At 39.5% G+C, this 19,482-nt stretch overlaps 1 protein-coding gene across 13 annotated transcripts in view; it reads left to right on the forward strand.

Annotated features, from left to right (window-relative positions):
• ATP8B4 (ATPase phospholipid transporting 8B4 (putative)) overlaps positions 1 to 19,482 on the forward strand; it is a 305,179-nt gene that overhangs the window by 190,809 nt on the left and 94,888 nt on the right. For all 13 annotated transcript variants that reach the window (XM_032624347.1, XM_032624361.1, XM_032624352.1 and 10 more), the window contains 3 exons: positions 2,218 to 2,376; positions 8,876 to 8,964; positions 11,798 to 11,994. In XM_032624347.1, the coding sequence (XP_032480238.1) occupies positions 2,218 to 2,376; positions 8,876 to 8,964; positions 11,798 to 11,994 (445 nt within the window). The remainder of the gene's footprint in view (positions 1 to 2,217; positions 2,377 to 8,875; positions 8,965 to 11,797; positions 11,995 to 19,482) is intronic.

The raw sequence follows: 19,482 nt of genomic DNA on the forward strand, positions 1-19,482 counted from the left end.
GTATTTAAATCACTGGGCCCACACTCTTCCAGAAGGGCTGAATTGGAGTTTGGCTTCCAAAAACTGAGGCAGAACCCCTTGGCCTTACTGCCTGTTTCTGTCTAGAACCACACCCTTGGTGTCAGGCCAGAAGTGGATGAGCCTTGGGGCCAGGGAGGAGCGAGCCAACATGTTCAAGGCTGTATTTGCCTCCATGTCAGTCTTTGCTTACGACAATAAAAATGATCAAATGAGCCTGTTTTTTATATTCCTGTTGGCAGGAACTGTGTATCATGTTGTTTTTGCCCAAAGCACTTTTTTTTTTTTTTTTTTTTTTTTTAGTGGCCAAGTTTGAAGCCTGAGAAATTGAGTCTTGGGTCAAGAATTTGGAATAAGCTTTGAGGGTTGCTGTCGACCCATAATTTTATGTAGGTTTTGCTGGTGACACCCAATTCAAGGTTCTACAAAATTCAGGAATGTATATTATTGGTCAAGAAAAAAAGATACTGAATTCTTAGAGTTTAGAAAAAGTCTTCTCTTCTACAATGTAATTGTCTAAACAACTTGGGCCAGTTGAAATCAGTTTTCATTTACTTTTGAATATCTGTGATATATGCTGTAATGGGAGCAAACAAGGACTTGGCCACTTCCCTTCGTCTAAAAAGTGACTTTGTACAGGTTATTTAGCCTCATCCAAATCCTCCTGCCAGCACGCTCACAGTTAGCAGTGGATGTCTGGGAAGAAGCCAGTGTGTGTCCCAATTGGGGGTGTTCAGGCAGTGACACTTTTATGATACTGGAGAAAGGTAGATGGAGTTGGCAAAGCAGCCTGGAGCCCTCGAGTCTCTCATTCCTTCCAGACCCTTGTTTTTGTTTTTTCAAGCAAGATCTATGAATATTAGTAATCTGGTTGGTTAGGAGTGATCAGGCCATGTGAAAACTGGCTGCTGTCACCTCGGTCCATGAGTTTTAAAAGGAAAAGATATCATCCTACTAAGGAAGGGAGCCCATCTAAGAAGGCTCTAGGTTCAGGAGGTGTTTGTTAGGGGTGTAACAGTGCAATACAAGGTTCTGTAGGCCTGGCTGGCCTCTCCTCCCTTCCGTCAATGCTGAAAATGTGCTTCCTTTTTTCATTTTCCAAATGACACTTTTTATGTTGCAATCTACCCTTTTGGCTTCTGATTAAATGAATGTATTTTTATTGTTTTCAAGAGAGCATTTTGTAGACACTAATCTTACCCCTGGCTGGCTTGAACCCTGTTTGGATCTACCCTCAATCTCCTTTTTCATTCCTTCCCTCTCTCTTTTTCTTCCTCTCTCTCTCTCTCTGTCTTTCAAATCTTTGTACTCATAACTTATAAAAAGTTAACCCCAACCGTTTGCAATGCAAATGTACTTGAATCTAATAGATATATTTTGTGACAGGGTCCATGAAAGATTATTTCTGGTTTGTTTTCCTATCAAGAGAACCCTCACCCTAAAAGTGTATTTCCTTATTGAAATAATGGAACGAATTGATTCATTGATTTAGAATGGGCATGCCCTTAGTTTGGAATGGACTTGGTATTAAAAAAAACTAGAAACATCTTCTGGACAGTTTGGGGCAAGTTATATGGTGCCTCTGAGAGCCCCCAGATCTCTGAATCTAATCAAGATAAGAAGCATAGAACAGCTGAAAGGAATCACACGCATTCTCAGGCACATGTGGCAAACAAGACCCAGGTTTCTTGGGGGTGGAATATAGTAGGAACCCTGAAATTCTGATTATCAGCCTAGAAAGACCCAGTTAACTTTGGTTGTGAAACTGGAAGTATGCCACCTTAACCTGTGTGAAAGTTACATAAAATAAAAAGACATGAAATAAGAAAAACCTTTAGGATCATCCCCGCTTTATCTTTTCAAAAATCATTTGTTACAAACCAAAAGTAGAGATTAGTGATTTTGTTTTCTTTTTAGAGGAATAAACATCCCATGGCTCTTGAGGTTTCTGTTCTTATTTGGACAGTGCAGAAAATTATGTTTCAAAATATCTGATGGATTTCCATCTTTGTACCCCTCCCAGATGATTTTTCCTAGCACAGCCTAGGATATATGTACATATGCGTATATATAACTGTGCTGTCCAAAAGAGAAGGAAAATGTACTGTATGTTAGAAGTTGGGTGCTAAAGCAGTACTGTGGACCTCTAAAGAGAGTTTGAGGTGAGTCACAAAGATGTTTGTTTTTTGTATTTTACAGGGATTGTTGTCTGTGAGGCGCCTAACAACAAATTAGATAAATTCACCGGAGTCCTCTCTTGGAAGGGCAGCGAGCACTCCCTCAACAATGAGAAGATAATCCTGAGGGGCTGTGTCCTGAGAAATACCAGCTGGTGTTTTGGAATGGTTATTTTTGCAGGTACAGAAAACTCTCCAGGGTCTGTTACGGGAGAGCCCTTCCTGAGATCTGTGTGAGCAGTCTGCGGCTCTCCAGGTTGGATGAGCACTGTGCTTTTATTGCGTGCAAGGTGCCCTTCTGGGTTAACTGCAGAGTGCAGGGCACCAGGATAAGACACCGCTGCTCTGGAAATAGTTTGTGTGGCCCCACTCTGCAAGGAAACACTGACATCATGAACTTATTCTTAAGAGTGCATGGGCCTTAATTACTCAGATGCTAGATACCTACTGTTTTTTTTTTTCTATTTTTTTGGATAGATCTTTATTGGAGTATAATTGCTTCACAATACTGTGTTAGTTTCTGTTGTATAGCAAAGCGAATCAGCCATATGCATACACGTGTCCCCATATCCCCTCCCGCTTGAGCCTCCTTCCCACCCTCTCTATCCCACCCCTCTAGGTCATCGCAGAGCACCAAGCTGATCTCCCTGTGCTATGCAGCTGCTTCCCACTAGCTATTTTACACTTGGTAGTGTATGTATGTCGCTACTCTCACTTCACCCCAGCTTCCCCCTCCCTGCCCCGTGTCCTCAAGTCCATTCTCTATGTCTACGTCTTTATTCCTGCCCTGCCACTAGGTTCATCAGTACCATTTTAAATTTTTTTTAGATTCCGTATATATGTGTTAGCATACAGCATTTGTTTTTCTCTTTCTGACTTGGTTCACCCTGTATGACAGACTCTAGGTCCATCCACCTCACTACAAATAACTCAATTTCGTTTCTTTTTATGGCTGAGTAATATTCCATTGTATGTATGTGCCACATCTTCTTCATCCATTCATCTGTTGATAGACATTTAGGTTACTTCCATGTCCTGGCTATTAATTCAAAAAGAGACATGTACCACAATGTTCATTGTAGCACTATTTATGATGCCTATTGTTTAATTTCTCATTCTCTAACCCCGTCTCAATCATCCCCATCATTATATGTCTTAATCAGCCTGCCTTTAAAGTGGAGAGTGAGCATGAAAGAAAGCCCCAGCTCTGCTGTTAATTTTGTAGTTTGCCAAGTTCAAGCAATCCTTTTGGAAAAGCCTTCTTAGAGATCCTGCAGTTATTTCTGTGTCTATTTCAGAGCTTCTTCTACTATTCGTCAGCAGGTCCTGGAAAGACTGTGCATGCTGGAGGTGGGGGTGGGACTTGGGGGAGGGAGGGGAGTGCCTCTTCCTCTGCCTGCTCCCACTTTTCCTGTCTCTACTTTGTCTCTAAGGGCCCAAGATGGCACTCTCCTGCTAAGGAAGCTTACAGTAGCACCATTTCGTAAAGCCTCTCAAATTTCACTCATGGCTTCAATTGCCAGTCCTTGATTTTTTAAAAATCCTGTTTATTTTGACACCAAATTAAGATGTGTTTTGGGCCCACTGACTATATGTGCAATCAAAACTGGAATGTTCTTCTTAACTGACTTCCTTCAACAGCAACAAAATGTTCATTAAAGACTCAAAAGTGTTCCAAATCTAGAGAAATCCTCCCAATTCCTCTTAAATACTCTCAGCTGTGGGTGTTAGCAAGGCTCTTGCTGCTTGGGGCATTGCCATTGTAAGGACTTGAGAAATCCCTAGAAATGAGGCTGTATATACGGTTTTATCTGGGGATGAATCTGGTTTCATAATGTTTTCACCAGATGCTTTTACTCTTTAGTCAGGGGAATAAACCTATGATCATCTATTTCCTTATTTGCATCTTGTACTGAGAAAAAGAGTGCTAGGCTTATACGCTAACCTCTCTTTACCTTCCCCCTCTAGTCTTTCCATTTAATGAAGGGGAGATTTCTTGGAGGTCCTCTGATGTGAAGGACCTTCTTGGTTTGCTCCCTATCATTAGAGAAATGGGGGGGTGCATCATCCTAGGAGTGGGCTGTAGCCCAAACTTTTGTTTGCATTTGTGTGATCTTGTTTGGAATGACTAATTCGGAAGTATGGTTCAGCTATAGCATGTTATGCTAGGACAGCTGCTGAGAGCCCCTCAGGGGTCAAGCTTTCCTTCATAATGTTGGCTCTGTGGGAAAATGCTCCTACACACAAGAAAGTGGAGTGGTAAGTTGGACAGGTCTCCCTCCAAAAAAGTGTAACAGATAGTTCACAGAATTTGGATTGGACAGATCTGGGTTTAAATTTGTTTACCAGCTGGAGAATGTTAAACCTCGGTTACTTAAACTTCCTAAGTTTTAGTTTTCTCTGCTATAATATGGGGATAAGAATGAGTACATTAGAGAGTCACTGTAAAGGCTCAGTGAGGCAATGCACATGGAAGAGGATGCTTGACAAATGCTATTTTCTTTCCTTCCCTGCGTCTCCCTTCTTTCAGCATCAATTCAGAGCACATTGTCTGCTCCATAGGCTGAGAGTTGGGAAAATGTACTGCTCTTGGATCTCGGCAGGGAGAAGTGGGGCATCACCCTCTTTTGTGATGTGACCTTGATGTTCACTGGCAGGGGGTCTTCAAGAGGCAGATATTTGTAAAGCAGAGCATGCCTACATTGACTTTAGTCTAGGCACAAACGTTAATAGAAAGTTCAACTAGAATAACAGCAGGCAGAGGAATCGTTGGTTTCGTCAATGTCAGAGTTGAACAAATGAGTGTCTCAGAACCCCTAAGTCATGAGACATCTAATTTGGGGAACTAGTTCTAGGTGAACACCTAGATCTTATGAAAGTTACCCAAAACAAATTATTAACTATTCTTTCTGTATTATTACTCTAGTTATACCTGCCATTAATGATTGTGCAAGGAGTATAGTTGACACAAACATGGTTTACTTTACAAATCTATAATTTATGAGGGTTTAATATACATTAACAGCTAGGCCATGCCTCCCTGGTATGGTTTTCCTTTACCTCAAGAGAGGAGAAAGTCCTGTTTCTGAGGGTACAAGTCAGAAGTCTTATTCATTTAAGGCGTCCATAGAAGTCAGCACCATCTTGGTGCATAGTAGGTTTTTGTGCTGGATGTCTTCCATTTGCCCCTCCAGATCTACTCTCACCATTTCACACTCTTTGTCTGCCTTGGGGGGCTGACTTGTATGGTTTACACTAATAGGTTTCCTTGAACTTTGGTCCTATCATTGGGGGTCCCTGGGAAGAGATCAAAGGAAGAAGACTGAGGTCAAGGTATTTATTCCCCCAGACTGCCTACCTTCAAGCTGGCTGGGTCCCTCAACATAAAGTCACTCTTCCTCTAAAGGCTACAGACTTTACACAACTCTCTCCTTAGGGTCTAATAACCACCCCTTTCCCTCATCCTACCCTTCTGGTGTAGATAGAGAAACATCTTGATTGCTACCAAGTCCTTGGTTACTGCATTGACCTTTTACTTCTGTACCGCTGATACACCCACTCACACTTTTGTAAAGAGTCCCTTTATAAATAAACCTTTCTCTAATTATCCTTGATCAATGTGTCATCTATTTCCTGTTTGGACTCTGAATGAGTCACAGTCTTAAACACACATTGTTTGAATGAGTCAGTGAATTAATGAATTAATGGACTGTTTCATATAGCTTTAAAAATAGTGGTTAAGAGCAAGAGCCTTAGAATTAGATATATCTGGGTTCTAAGTTTGGCTCTGATGCTACAAGACAAGACAAAAAATAAATCTCAGGCAAGTTATTTAAATTCTTTAATCCTGAGTTTCATTATTAGTGAACTAAGGATAATAGTACCTAATTTTTTGGCTTGTTTTAAGCCTTAGTGAGATAATAGGTGAAAAGGACATATGCACATTGCCTAAAACATAGCAGGTACTTAATAAATAAATTCATTCATTAAACAGTTATTTATTGAGTACCTACTATGTGGCAGGCACTATGCTGCTTACTTATTTGCGATTAAGAATGTGAACCAAAAAAGTGCGATCTCTTCACTCATGTGGTTTTGAGTCTGGTAGGAGAGAGAGACATTAATCTTAAATAATTGTAGTAATGAGTATATAATCTCAAACTGAGATAAGTGCTCTGAAGAAAAAGAACTTGGACTCACAGGAGTATGTAGTGGAGGAATATGAAGGGAAAGAACAAGCTAGACAAAAGGCACGCCATAGGCAAAGGCTCTATGGTAGGAATGAGGCTGGGGAGGTAAAAACAAACAAACAAACAAACAAAAAGCTTAAGAAGGCCAGTGTAGAGCATGGAAAACTTGGAGGATAGAGATGAACATGTGACTAGAGACAGGGATAGGGGCAAGATCATACAGGTCCTGTGGTCTGTATCCAGAATTTTGGTCTTTATCCTGAGAGCATTCAGAAGCCATTGCAAGTTTTTCAAACAGATGGCGTGTGTGTAAGTGTTAAATTTGAACGTTTCACTCCTGCCTACAGTATTTTTAAAGTTGGTAAATAGGGTCCTGGAAAAAGTGTATGATTCGGGTGGTGGCAGAGTAGATGTGGGGAGACAAAGTTGCTAGGATTTTACTACCGTCCAGTTGAGAGATGACGGTACTTCGGATTTAGGGTGGGAGTGATGCGATAGACTAGACTCTTAGGTTTCTCCCACTTTTCACAACTGGATGGATAGTGGTGCCATTCACTGAGATAAGGAACCCTGGAGAAAGGTCACAAGGTGGGCTTGACAAGGGCCACTTGAGGGGCCTTAGAAAGACCAGGTGAAGATATCATACAGGCAATCAAATATATGGATTTAAATATATGAGTTTAGGGCTCAGAGGAGCAATCTGAGCTGGAGATATACATTTGGCCTACAGATGTTAATTGGAGCTGTGGTCTTAGATGAGGTTGCTCAGGGAAGGTGGGTTGAGAAAGAAGAGAAGGTGGCCTACGCCTGATTCTAAAGAAGTCTCACTATTTAATGGCTGGGAAGAAAGGAATCAGCAAAATGGAAGACGAAAAAGAAGCTACCAAAGAGGTAGGCGGGAAAGCAGAACATGTAAAATGGGAGCTAAGGAAAGAGTGTGTTTCAAAAGGATGGAGTAGTCAACAGTGTCAAAGGCTGCTGAGAGGTCCAAGGAGGCATGGAGGATATTGATGATAACACCACATTTGTTTCGGTGGAGTGACTGGCCCAGAACCTAGCTTGAGAAATGAGTGGGAGATAAGGAAAAAGAGGCTGTTGAGTATAGAAAATTCTCTCAGGACTGTGACTATGAGGGGAAGAAGAGCTGTGTATATCAACATCTGTGGATATATTTAAATAAGTGCTTAAGAACCCATTCAGTGGATTCTTTGCTAGTCTGTGTGTGTATGTATGCCTAAGAAATGTAAATTTTTAGCACGAAACTGGTCTATCAATATTTCAGCTTTTAGCAATCACAAACTCTATTTGCTCTTTGTGATCTTTACTAAAAGAAATACTTCCCACCCTCAATGTCCATATGATTTTAATAAACGATTCTGAGAAAATGCGGGTGGTCTCCTTTACACAGTAGAGGCTGGGAAGAGGACACTGGGGTACAATTTCCAACTCAGGACAGTGAATTGTTTGAGACCCCAATCTTTGCTCCAATTTGTCTTTCAAGTAAAGGAGTCTTTTAAGGATGTTCCCATGCTTCCCTGACCTCTAGAATGGCGTATAATTCCATGTGTGCCCCGCTTCTCTCTTTTCTTCCCTTTCCCTTCTCCTCTGCTTTTAAGTGGCTGCATGGATTGGTGATAATTGTGGAAAGATGAAGTGGAGAGGGAAGACTAGGGAAATCTGATATAATTAAAATGTAATCACTTCTATTGAGCATCTTCTTTGTCCGCAAGGAATTTCCTTAGCAGTATAATCTAATATTCTTTGTTAATCATCTAATAATCAACCTCTAAAGCAGTTAATTAATTCTCAGAATTTCTTGAACAAGGCACTTAGTAAATATCTAACATGGGATTTAAGAGAATTACTTGAAATAAATCTAATAAGAATTTAAGACAATTCTTGCCCTTACAAAAAATGCATATTATATAAATAGTGTACAATACACAATAAAGGTTTAAATTACTTGCTGTTGTATTGTTTGGAGTTATTTTAGTTTCTCCATTAAAGGCACCTCACATCTTTTTGGGAAACACATCCAGAATTTGATTTCTTATCTTAACTCTCCATTCAGACCTTAGTGTTCTGAATTGTGTTTATTACTACATTCTTTTAGACATTTATAAATTATTCCTCAGTTTGACTGACTTCTTAATCTTTAATTGCTTCAAACGATAAGTACATCCATACACAGATTTTTGAAAAATAGCATTTCTTAAACCTTTTAGCTGCAAGTTATGTCTGGATTTATCCCCTTCTAAGAGGACCAGTTCCTTGCAATTTCCAGGATTGTTGTTAAGCCACCAGATGAGAATCATAAACAACTTCATAATAATCCTGCTCTTAATAAAAGTCAAATTATTTTGAAAAAACATATTTTCCTTTCAGAAACATTTGATATAAGTAGGAATTAATAATAATAATAATACATCATCTAATCATTTCAAAGTTATATCTTTTTCTTTCTTTCTTTTTTTTTTTTTTCTTTTGCAGGTCCTGATACTAAACTAATGCAGAACAGTGGTAAGACAAAGTTTAAGAGGACAAGCATTGATAGACTGATGAATACTCTAGTATTATGGGTAAGTTACCTTAACAAAATTAGGCACTATCATTAGTCATTGTTATCTTAATATATTTCTTCCATTATTCTGGGCATTCTTTCAGAAATCTACATTCTCCTTGTGGAATTTGTATTTGGGGACTTTGCATTTGGGGCCCAGTTCTACTGTCTTCTACTTCCTAGATGATGATTTCTCAACCATTGGTAGAGACGTAGGTTAGTGCTTATGGAGGCCTTCATGGCCTTGCAAGACCATTTGTTCTTAAAAGACAAAACATAATTTTTAAGGTAGTTTGGTCTTTTGGTCATGTTACATTTGCTCATGCCCTCTCTACATAGCTTGTGACAGGGCTGGCTTCATGGATAGGTGGCCTGTGAAGTCACACAGGGCCCCCACTCAGAAGGGCCTCACACTTGGCTTATTGATCTGTTGTTGCTGTGCAGAGATTCTTCATAATTTTTAGAGAAGGGGTCCTGCATTTTTATTTTGCACTGGGCCCTGAAAATTATGTAGCTGGTTCTGCTTATAAATCCTCTGAGGGGCTTCCCTGGTGGCGCAGTGGTTGAGAGTCCGCCTGCCGATGCAGGGGACACGGGTTCGTGCCCCGGTGTGGGAGGATCCCACATGCCGCGGAGCGGCTGGGCCCGTGAGCCATGGCCACTAAGCCTGCGCGTCCGGAGCCTGTTGCTCCGCAACGGGAGAGGCCACAACAGTGAGAGGCCCGCGTACCGCAAAAAAAAAAAAAAAAAAAAAAAAAAAAAAAAAAAATCCTCTGAGGCCCAAGTCACTGTTTACCTCCTTCATGAAGACTTCGAAACCTCCTGGGCCCAAGGCTATCTCTTTCCTCTGAATTTTTTTTCTCCTCTGAATTTTTTGAAATTATTTTCTCTACCACTTGTGAACTCCAAATAGTCAGGTCTTCTTCACACCCCACCCTTTCATCGGTTAATCTTGTGCTGTCTCATGCTGTGGATCTGATTGTTATCTGACTTTTGTGTCATATTGCTTTGTCTCCTTATATTAGGGTTGAGTTTAGAACATTGACTTTGAAATATAAGGACAGTGACTTTGAACCATGTTTCCCTACCAGCCCCATCACAGACTCACAAGCAACGTTAAAGAATCTGCACTCAGTAAATATTTGCTCAACTGATACGTAATGGTGGGACCCTGAATAAGGAAAAAAGGGAATGAACTCTTTTGGGGCACAAAGTATTGGCCAGGCTCTGTGTTTTACTTTCAGTGTCACCCTCAGACCTGGGCTTTCCTCCTCTCGTACCCATAGAGTCCATGAGGCCAAGGGGACATTCCCAGAAGGAGTCTGTACCCACCTCTAGAATTCCCCATTTAAACGGCCTTGAGCCCACCTGTAGGGCTTGCATGGGGATTGTATATGTATCCACCACAGAGTAAGCTTACTGGTTGTGAAGCAGGCACTGTCCTAGCTTTTTCTACTAGAAAATTGAATGATCCATTGGGGAATTAGAAGCCATGTCCATCCTAAATTTGGTGATACCAAGCATCACCAAATTTAATGTTCTTAAAGTAATTTACCTCCATTAATTTGTAGTGTTAGCCGTTGAAAGGAAAGAGGATACTGTGAGACAGGTACCAAATTGGTAGGATTTGGGGGATTCACAGTATTACTTTTCTCCAATACCTGCTTTTCTAATATAATTTAAATTAGGTTTTCCTGACTTAAAGTATATTAATATTAATATATTAAAGTAATTAATATATTAATTAATTTGAATATTTTAAATCAGGTTTTCCCCAACTTTGTCTTCTTATGTGCCTAATTTGTCCATCAACGAATAAAGGAGGCAGTCCCAGAATGCCTGAATATTCTTTCTTGGAGGAAAAAGGAAATAGGAGAGAAATACGTTCCGTTTTTAGCCCCACTCCTCCCTTAACAGTGACTGGTATCTGTTCCTAACACGGTGACACTTAGCAAGGTCCCCAGAACATCGTGTTCAGCTCAGGTGTTATATGTTTGGTGACTTTGTGTCCTTCCTTTCCAAGTTTGGGATTTTGGACTTACAAGGGACTGGCCTTGCTGTCTTCCTAGCTACTTTACCTCTAAAATGTCTGCTTTGCTACTACTGGTACTAATCACAATGTAAGAGTCGGCTAACAGTTTTCAGGTTGCTTCCTACTTTTTTTTAAATCTCAGAAGCAACCTGAAAACTGTTAGTATATGTCATGCCGTATTTTAATTAATCCTTATCTTTCTTGTTGACTTTAAGTAAGGATTGTGCAGCTACGTCTGTAGCCAAGAGACTTGACTAGTCTGAGACATTCCTTTATTACTGATATTTTCTCCCTTTTGCTTTTATTCCTTGGGTTACCATATAGTTTATCATTCAAACAGGATGCTTTTGAAGGTGAAAGAAGGGAATACTATTAATATTACACCTGGAAAATAGATGTAAATGGGGATTGACCAGAGCAAATCAGTACATATGATCTTCTTTACTTAAGCCACTTAAATATATGCACTCTTCACAAATAGAGGATGTGAAGTTATTAGCTTTGTGACCATAAAGAAGTTATATAGTCTGTCTGGGCTTCTGTTTTATTTTGGTTTTGGCCTGTAAAGTGTGAATAATGTTTGTTCCTATCTCAGAGAGTCAATGGGAGAATTCAGTGAGAAAATGTATGTAAAATATTTAGCCAAGTTCCCAACATAAATATATTACATTTTGCTTGTATGATTAATGATAAGTAAGACGAGCTTTGCATAACTTGCTTTTCAAATGACAATTTCTTGGACTTAGAAGTGCTAGATTGCCTTGATATGACCAGTTTGGGATTCAAGTTAACCTTAACCAGACCTCTATTCTCATTTCAGATTTTTGGATTTCTGATATGCTTGGGAATTATTCTTGCAATAGGAAATTCAATCTGGGAGAACCAAGTTGGGGACCAATTCAGAACGTTCCTCTTTTGGAATGAAGGAGAGAAGAACTCTGTGTTCTCAGGATTCTTAACGTTCTGGTCATATATTATTATTCTCAACACAGTTGTACCAATTTCTTTATATGTGAGGTAAGATGAGAGTTTATACTTTGGTGAAGCCATTTCATCAAAAGCCTTTGTTCTGTGTAATCATTTTTTTTGTTTTAAAATTACAACAATGAGATAGATGTCTCCCTCTAACTGCTCATGATCTGCTACATCTGTTACAAATGAGGCAACTAAACTGTTCAACTGTTTAACGTTTACTTTTACATTTTCAAATTACAAAAAATGCATTTCATTTTCTTCTTGATTTGGTTTCTTAGGAATGTTTCTTAGGAATGTTTTCCTTTGGAATACATGGACTATGATATAATCTCATGCAACCTGATGAGTTAGAATTGGGTTGATGTTGGGAAAGAAATGGAAGAATATTTGGGGAGATCTATTGGGATGGTGCCTCTCTGGCACTGGTCTGGCTCCAGATACCTGGATTCAGACCCTATTCTACCACTTACTAGCTCCATAACCTTGGGCAAGTTACTTCACCTTCTAGGACCGCAGTGTCCTCATTTTACAAATGGAGAAAGTAATAGTTGTACTTAAAAAGACTGTGTGAGGAATAAACAAACCTGTAAAGCTCTAAGACAAATGCCTGACACATTGTAAGAGCTTAATGAATATTAATTTTTACTATTATTATTAGTAACTATCAGTGAGTACATGGAGGAGTTGAAATATAGTTGTTGGCACTTATTCATTGTTGAATAAGAAGTATGGTTCATAACTCCCTCTACAACTTGATCTGTCATTTCTAGATTTGGTTCTACAAACTAGATCTAAAATGGTCTACCTATCTATCTATATATAATCACACTTCTCTCTGTCTCTGTCTCTCTGTCTTGCTGTCTCTCTCTGTTTCTCTCTCTATATATATATATGTATATACATATATGTGTGTGTATGTGTGTTTATATACGTATATATTTGATAAGGCTTTGAAGTTGGCCCTAGAATCTGTACCTGAGACATTCCTGACGCTAATCCTACCAAGATTGAGTCAGATGGTCCCAAAGACACTGGAGCCAAGATGAGACTTGGTTGTTTGACATTCTTTTTTTTTTTTTTAATTAATTAATTTGTTTTTTAAATTTTTGGCCTCACCGCACGGCTTGTGGGATCTTAGTTCCCCAATGAGGGATCAAACCCACGCCCTCAGCAATGAAAGTGAGGAGTCCTACCCACTGGACCACCAGGGAATTCCCTATTCCCCTTTTTTAAGGGAGAAAAAGAAGAAGGTGGTAAATCCAGGATGAACAAAACTATTAAGAAGTATAACCTTAAAGGTAGCTCCTCTCCAAAAATAGAAATCATAGCAAACAGAACTGCATTGCTTTAACTTAGACTGTGTTCATCCAGCAGCCCTCTGCTGAGTGCCCACTGGGTGCCAGGCACTGTGCTAGGCATGGGGACATGCACGAATATGGACACGCCTTCCCTGGAGCAGCTCACAGTCCAGCCTCCCTCGGCAGATTAGAATCGAAGTCCCTTGGCAGCACGGTGTCCCCGTGTTTTTTTTTTTTACACTGTATACATGTCAATCCCAATCACCCAATTCAGTACACCACCATCCCCACCCCACTGCGGTTTTCCCCACTTGGTGTCCATATGTCTGTTCTCTACATCTGTGTCTCAACTTCTGCCCTGCAAGCCAGCTCATCTGTAACATTTTTCTAGGTTCCAAATACATGCGTTAATACACGATATTTGTTTTTCTCTTTCTGACTTACTTCACTCTGTATGACAGTCTCTAGATCCGTCCACATCTCAATAAATGACTCAATTTTGTTCCTTTTTATGGCTGAGTAATATTCCATTGTATATATGTACCACAACTTCTTTATCCATCCGTCTGTTGATGGGCATTTAGGCTGCTTCCATGACCTGGCTATTATAAATAGTGCTAGAGTAAACATCAGGGTGCACGTGTCTTTTTGAATTATGGTTTTCTCTGGGTATATGCCCAGTAGTGGGATTGCTGGATCATATGGTAATTCTACTTTTAATTTTTTAAGGAACCTACATATAGTTCTCCATAGTGGCTGTATCAGTTTACATTCCCACCAACAGTGCAAGAGGGTTCTCTTTTCTCCACACCCTCTCCAGCATTTGTTGTTTGTAGATTTTCTGATGATGCTCATTCTAACTGGTGTGAGGTGATACCTCACTGTAGTTTTGATTTGCATTTTTCTAATAATTAATGAAGTTGAGAAGCTTCTCATGTGCTTCTTGGCCATCTGTATGTCTTCTTTGGAGAAATATCTATTTAGGTCTTCTGCCCATTTTTGGATTGGGTTGTTTGTTTCTTTAATATTGAGCTGCATGAGCTGTTTATATATTTTGGAGATTAATCTTTGTCCATTGATTTGTATGCAAATATTTTCTCCCATTCTGTAGGTTGTCTTTTTGTCTTGTTTATGGTTTCCTTTGCTGTGTAAAAGCTATGAAGTTTCATTAGGTCCCATTTGTTTATTTTTGTTTTTATTACCATTGCTCTAAGAGGTGGATCAAAAAAGATCTTGCTGTGATTTATGTCAAAGAGTGTTCTTCCTATGTTTTCCTCTAAGAGTTTTAGAGTGTTTGGTCTTACATTTAGGTCTTGACTCCATTTGAGTTTATTTTTGTGCATGGTGTTAGGGAGTATTCTAATTTCATTCTCTTACATGTAGCTGTCCAGTTTCCCCAGCACCACTTATTGAAGAGGCTGTCTTTTCTCCATTGTATATCCTCGCCACCTTTGTCATAGATTAGTTGACCATAGGTGTGTGGGTTTATCTTTGGGCTTTCAATCTTGTTCCATTGATCTAGGTAATTATCTTGATTACTGTAGCTTTGTAGTATAGTCTGAAGTCAGGGAGTCTGATTCCTCCAGCTCTGTTTTTTCCCCTCAAGACTGCTTTGGCTATTTGGGGTCTTTTGTGTCTCCATGCAAATTTTAAGATGATTTGTTCTAGTTCCATAAAATATGCCATTGGTAATTTGATAGGGATTGTATTGAATCTGTAGATTGCTTTGGGTAGTAGAGTCATTTTCACAATATTGATTCTTCCAATCCAAGAACATGGTATATCTCTCCATCTGTTGGTATCATCTTTAATTTCTTTCGTCAGTGTCTTATAGTTTTCTACATACAGGTCTTTTGTCTCCCTAGGTAGGTTTATTCCTAGGTATTTTATTCTTTTTGTTCCAATGGTAAATGGGAGTGTTTCCATAATTTCTCTTTCAGGTTTTTCATCATTAGTGTATAGGAATGCAAGAGATTTCTGTGCATTAATTTTGTATCCTGCTACTTTACCAAATTCATTGATTAGCTCTAGTAGTTTTCTGGTGGCATTTTTAGGATTCTCTATGTATGGTATCATGTCATCTGCAAACAGTGACAGCTTTACTTCTTCTTTTCCGATTTGGATTCCTTTTATTTCTTTTTCTTCTCTGATTGCCGTGGCTAAGACTTCCAAAACTATGTTGAATGATAGTGGTGAGAGTGGACATCCTTGTCTCGTTCCTGATCTTAGAGTAAATGCTTTCAGTTTTTCACCATTGAGAATGATGTTTGCTGTGGGTTTGTTGTGTATAGTCTTTATTATGTGTATAGTCTTTATTATAGTCTCTATGCCCACTTTCTGGAGAGTTTTTATCATGAATGGGTGTTGAATTTTGTGAAAAGCTTTTTCTGCATCTATTCAGATGATCATATGAATTTTATTCTTCTGTTTCTTAATATGGTGTATCACATTGATTGATTTGCATACATTGAAGAATCCTTGCATCCCTGGGATAAATCCCAGTTGGTCGTGGTATATGATCCTTTTAATGTGTTGTTGGATTCTGTTTGCTAGTATTTTGTTGAGGATTTTTGCATCTATATTCATCAGTGATGTTGGTCTGTAATTTTCTTTTTTTGTAGTATTGTTGTCTGGTTTTGGTATCAGCGTGATGGGGACCTCATAGAATGAGTTTGGGAGCGTTCTTTCCTCTGCAATTTTTTGGAAGAGTTTGAGAAGGATGGGTGTTAGCTCTTCTCTAAATGTTTGATAGAATTCACCTGTGAAGCCATCTGGTCCTGGACTTTTGTTTGTTGGAAGATTTTTAATCACAGTTTCAATTTCATTACTTGTGACTGGTCTGTTCGTATTTTCTATTTCTTCCTGGTTCAGTCTTGGAAGGTTATACCTTTCTAAGAATTTGTCCATTTCTTCCAGATTGTCTATTTTATTGGCATAGCATTGCTTGTAGTCGTCTCTTAGGATGCTTTGTATTTCTGCGGTGTCTGTTGTAACTTCTCCTTTTTCATTTCTACTTTTATTGATTTGAGTCCTCTCCCTCTTTTTCTTGATGAGTCTGGCTACTGGTTTATCAATTTTGTTTATCTTTTCAAGGAACCAGCTTTTATTTTTATTGATCTTTGCTATTGTTTTCTTTGTTTCTATTTCATTTATTTCCACTCTGATCTTTATGATTTGTTTCCTTCTGCTAACTTTGGGTTTTGTTTGTTCTTCTTTCTCTAGTTCCTTTAGGTGTAAGGTTAGATTGTTTATTTGAGATGTTTCTTGTTTCTTGAGGTAGGCTTGTATAGCTATAAACTTCCCTCTTAGAACTGCTTTTGCTGCATCCCATAGGTTTTGGATTGTCGTGTTTTCATTGTCATTTGTCTCTAGATATTTTTTGATTTCCTCTTTGATTTCTTCAGTGATCTCTTGGTTATTTAGTAACGTATTGTTTAGCCTCATGTATTTGTGTTTTTTAAGTTTTTTTCCCTGTAATTCATTTCTAATTTCATAGCGTTTTGGTCAGAAAAGATGCTTGATATGATTTCAATTTTCTTAAATTTACTGAGGCTTGATTTGTGACCCAAGATGTGATCTATCCTGGAGAATGTCCTGTGAGCACTTGAGAAGAAAGTGTAATCTGCTTTTTTTGGATGGAATGTCCTATAAATATCAATTAAATCTATCTGGTCTATTGTGTCATTTAAAGTTTCTGTTTCCTTATTTATTTTCATTTTGGGTGGTCTGTCCATTGGTGCAAGTGAGGTTTTAAAGTCCCCCACTATGATTGTGTTACTGTCGATTTCCTCTTTTACAGCTATTAGCCATTGCCTTATCTATTGAGGTGCTCCTATGTTGGGTTATATATTTATAAATGTTATACCTTCTTCTTGGATTGATCCCTTGATCATTATGTAGTGTCCTTCCTTGTCTCTTGTAACATTCTTTATTTTAAAGTCTATTTTATCTGATATGAATATAGCTACTCCAGATTTCTTTTGATTTCCATTTGCATGGAATATCTTTTTCCATCCCCTCACTGTCCCTGGGTCTGACGTGGGTCTCTTGTAGGCAGCATACATATGGGTCTTGTTTCTGTATCCATTCAGCAAGCCTGTGTCTTTCGGTTGGAGCATTTAATCCATTCACGTTTAAGGTAATTATCGATATGTATGTTCCTATGCCCATTTTCTTCATTGCTTTGGGTTTGTTTTTGTAGGTCCTTTTCTTCTCTTGTGTTTCACACTTAGAGAAGTTCCTTTAGCATTTGTTGTAGAGCTGGTTTGGTGGTGCTGAATTCTCTTAGCTTTTGCTTGTCTGTAAAGCTTTTGATTTCTCCATTGAATCTAAATGAGATCCTTGCCAGGTAGAGTAATCTTGGGTGTAGGTTCTTCCCTTTCATCACTTTAAGTATATCATGTGCCACTCCCTTCTGGCTTGTAGAGTTTCTGCTGAGAAAGCAGCTGTTAACCTTATGGGATTTCCCTTGTATGTTATTCATCGTTTTTCCCTTGCTGCTTTCAATAATTTTGCATTGTCTTTAATTTTTGCCAATTTGATTAATATGTGTCTCGGCCTGTTTCTCCTGGGGTTTCTCCTGTATGGGACTCTCTGTGCTTCCTGGACTTGGGTGGCTATTTCCTTTCCCATGTTAGGGAAGTTTTCAACTATAATCTCTTCAGATATTTTCTCTGGTCCTTTCTCTCTCTCTTCTCCTTCTGGGACCCCTATAATGCAAACGTTGTTGCATTTAATGTTGTCCCAGAGGTCTCTTAAGCTGTCTTCATTTCTTTTCATTCTTTTTTCTTTAGTCTGTTCCGCAGACTAAAGTGAAATCTACCATTCTGTCTTCCAGGTCACTTATCCGTTCTTCTGCCTCAGTTATTCTGCTATTGATTCCCTCTAGTGTAGTTTTCATTTCAGTTATTGTATTGTTCATCTCTGTTTGTTCTTTAATTCATCTAGGTCTTTGTTAAACATTTCTTGCATCTTCTAGATCTTTGCTTCCATTCTTTTTCTGAGGTCCTGGATCATCTTCACTATCATTATTCTGAATTCTTTTTCTGGAAGGTTGCCTATCTCCACTTCATTTAGTTGTTTGGGGTTTTATCTTGTTCCTTCATCTGGTATATAGCCCTCTGCCTTTTCATCTTGTCTATCTTTCTGTGAATGTGGTTTTTATTCCACAGGCTGCAGGATTGTATTTTTTCTTGCTTCTGCTGTCTGCCCTCTGGTGGATGAGGCTATCTAAGAGGCTTGATGATAGGCTCTGGTGGTGGGTAGAGGTTACTGTTGCTCTGGTGGGCAGAGCTCAGTAAAACTTTAATCCACTTGACTGTTGATGGGTGGGGCTGGGTTCCCTTCCTCTTGGTTGTTTTGCCTGAGGCTACCCAACACTGGAGCCTACCTGGGCTCTTTGGTGGGGCTAATGACAGACTCTGGGAGGGCTCACACCAAGGAGTACTTCCTGAACTTCTGCTGCCAGTGTCCTTGTCCCCATGGTGAAACAGAGCCACCCCCTGCCTCTGCAGGAGATCCTCCAACACTAGCAGGTAGGTCTGGTTCAGTGTCCCCTGGGATCACTGATCCTTCCCCTGGGTCCTGATGCACACACTACTTTGTGTGTGCCCTCCAAGAGTGGGGTCTCTGTTTCCCCCAGTCCTGTCGAAGTCCTGCAATCAATTCCCACTAGGCTTCAAAGTTTGATTCTTTGGGAATTCCTCCTCCCGTTGCCAGACCCCCAGGTTGGGAAGCCTGACGTGGGGCTCAGAACCTTCACTCCAGTGGGTGGACTTCTTTGGTATAAGTGTTTGCCAGTCTGTGAGTCACCCACCCACCAGTTATGGGATTTGATTTTACTGTGATTGCGCCCCTCCTACCGTCTCATTGTGGCTTCTCCTTTGTCTTTGGATGTGGGGTATCTTTTTTGGTGAGTTCCAGTGTCTTCCTGTCAATGATCTTCCAGCAGGTAGTTGTGATTCTGGTGTTTTCACAAGAGGGAGTGAGAGCACGTCCTTCTACTTCGCCATCTTGTTTCCTCCGTCGACATTCCTCATCACCAGTATTTTAACAATAAACAAAATCACCAGCTCTAAATCCCCACTAATTTTTACAAGCTTCTTTTTCTCTCTTTCCAAAATCCTAACTCTGATGAAACAAGGGAAGGTTAATGCACAAAATCCACCCTTGTTTTAGAGAGCAGTTAGGAAACTGAAATGTCAAGTTGTGGGAAATTGACTGGAAGTAGTGG

Source organism: Phocoena sinus, chromosome 2 (assembly GCF_008692025.1).
Source record: "Phocoena sinus isolate mPhoSin1 chromosome 2, mPhoSin1.pri, whole genome shotgun sequence".
NCBI lineage: Eukaryota > Metazoa > Chordata > Mammalia > Artiodactyla > Phocoenidae > Phocoena > Phocoena sinus.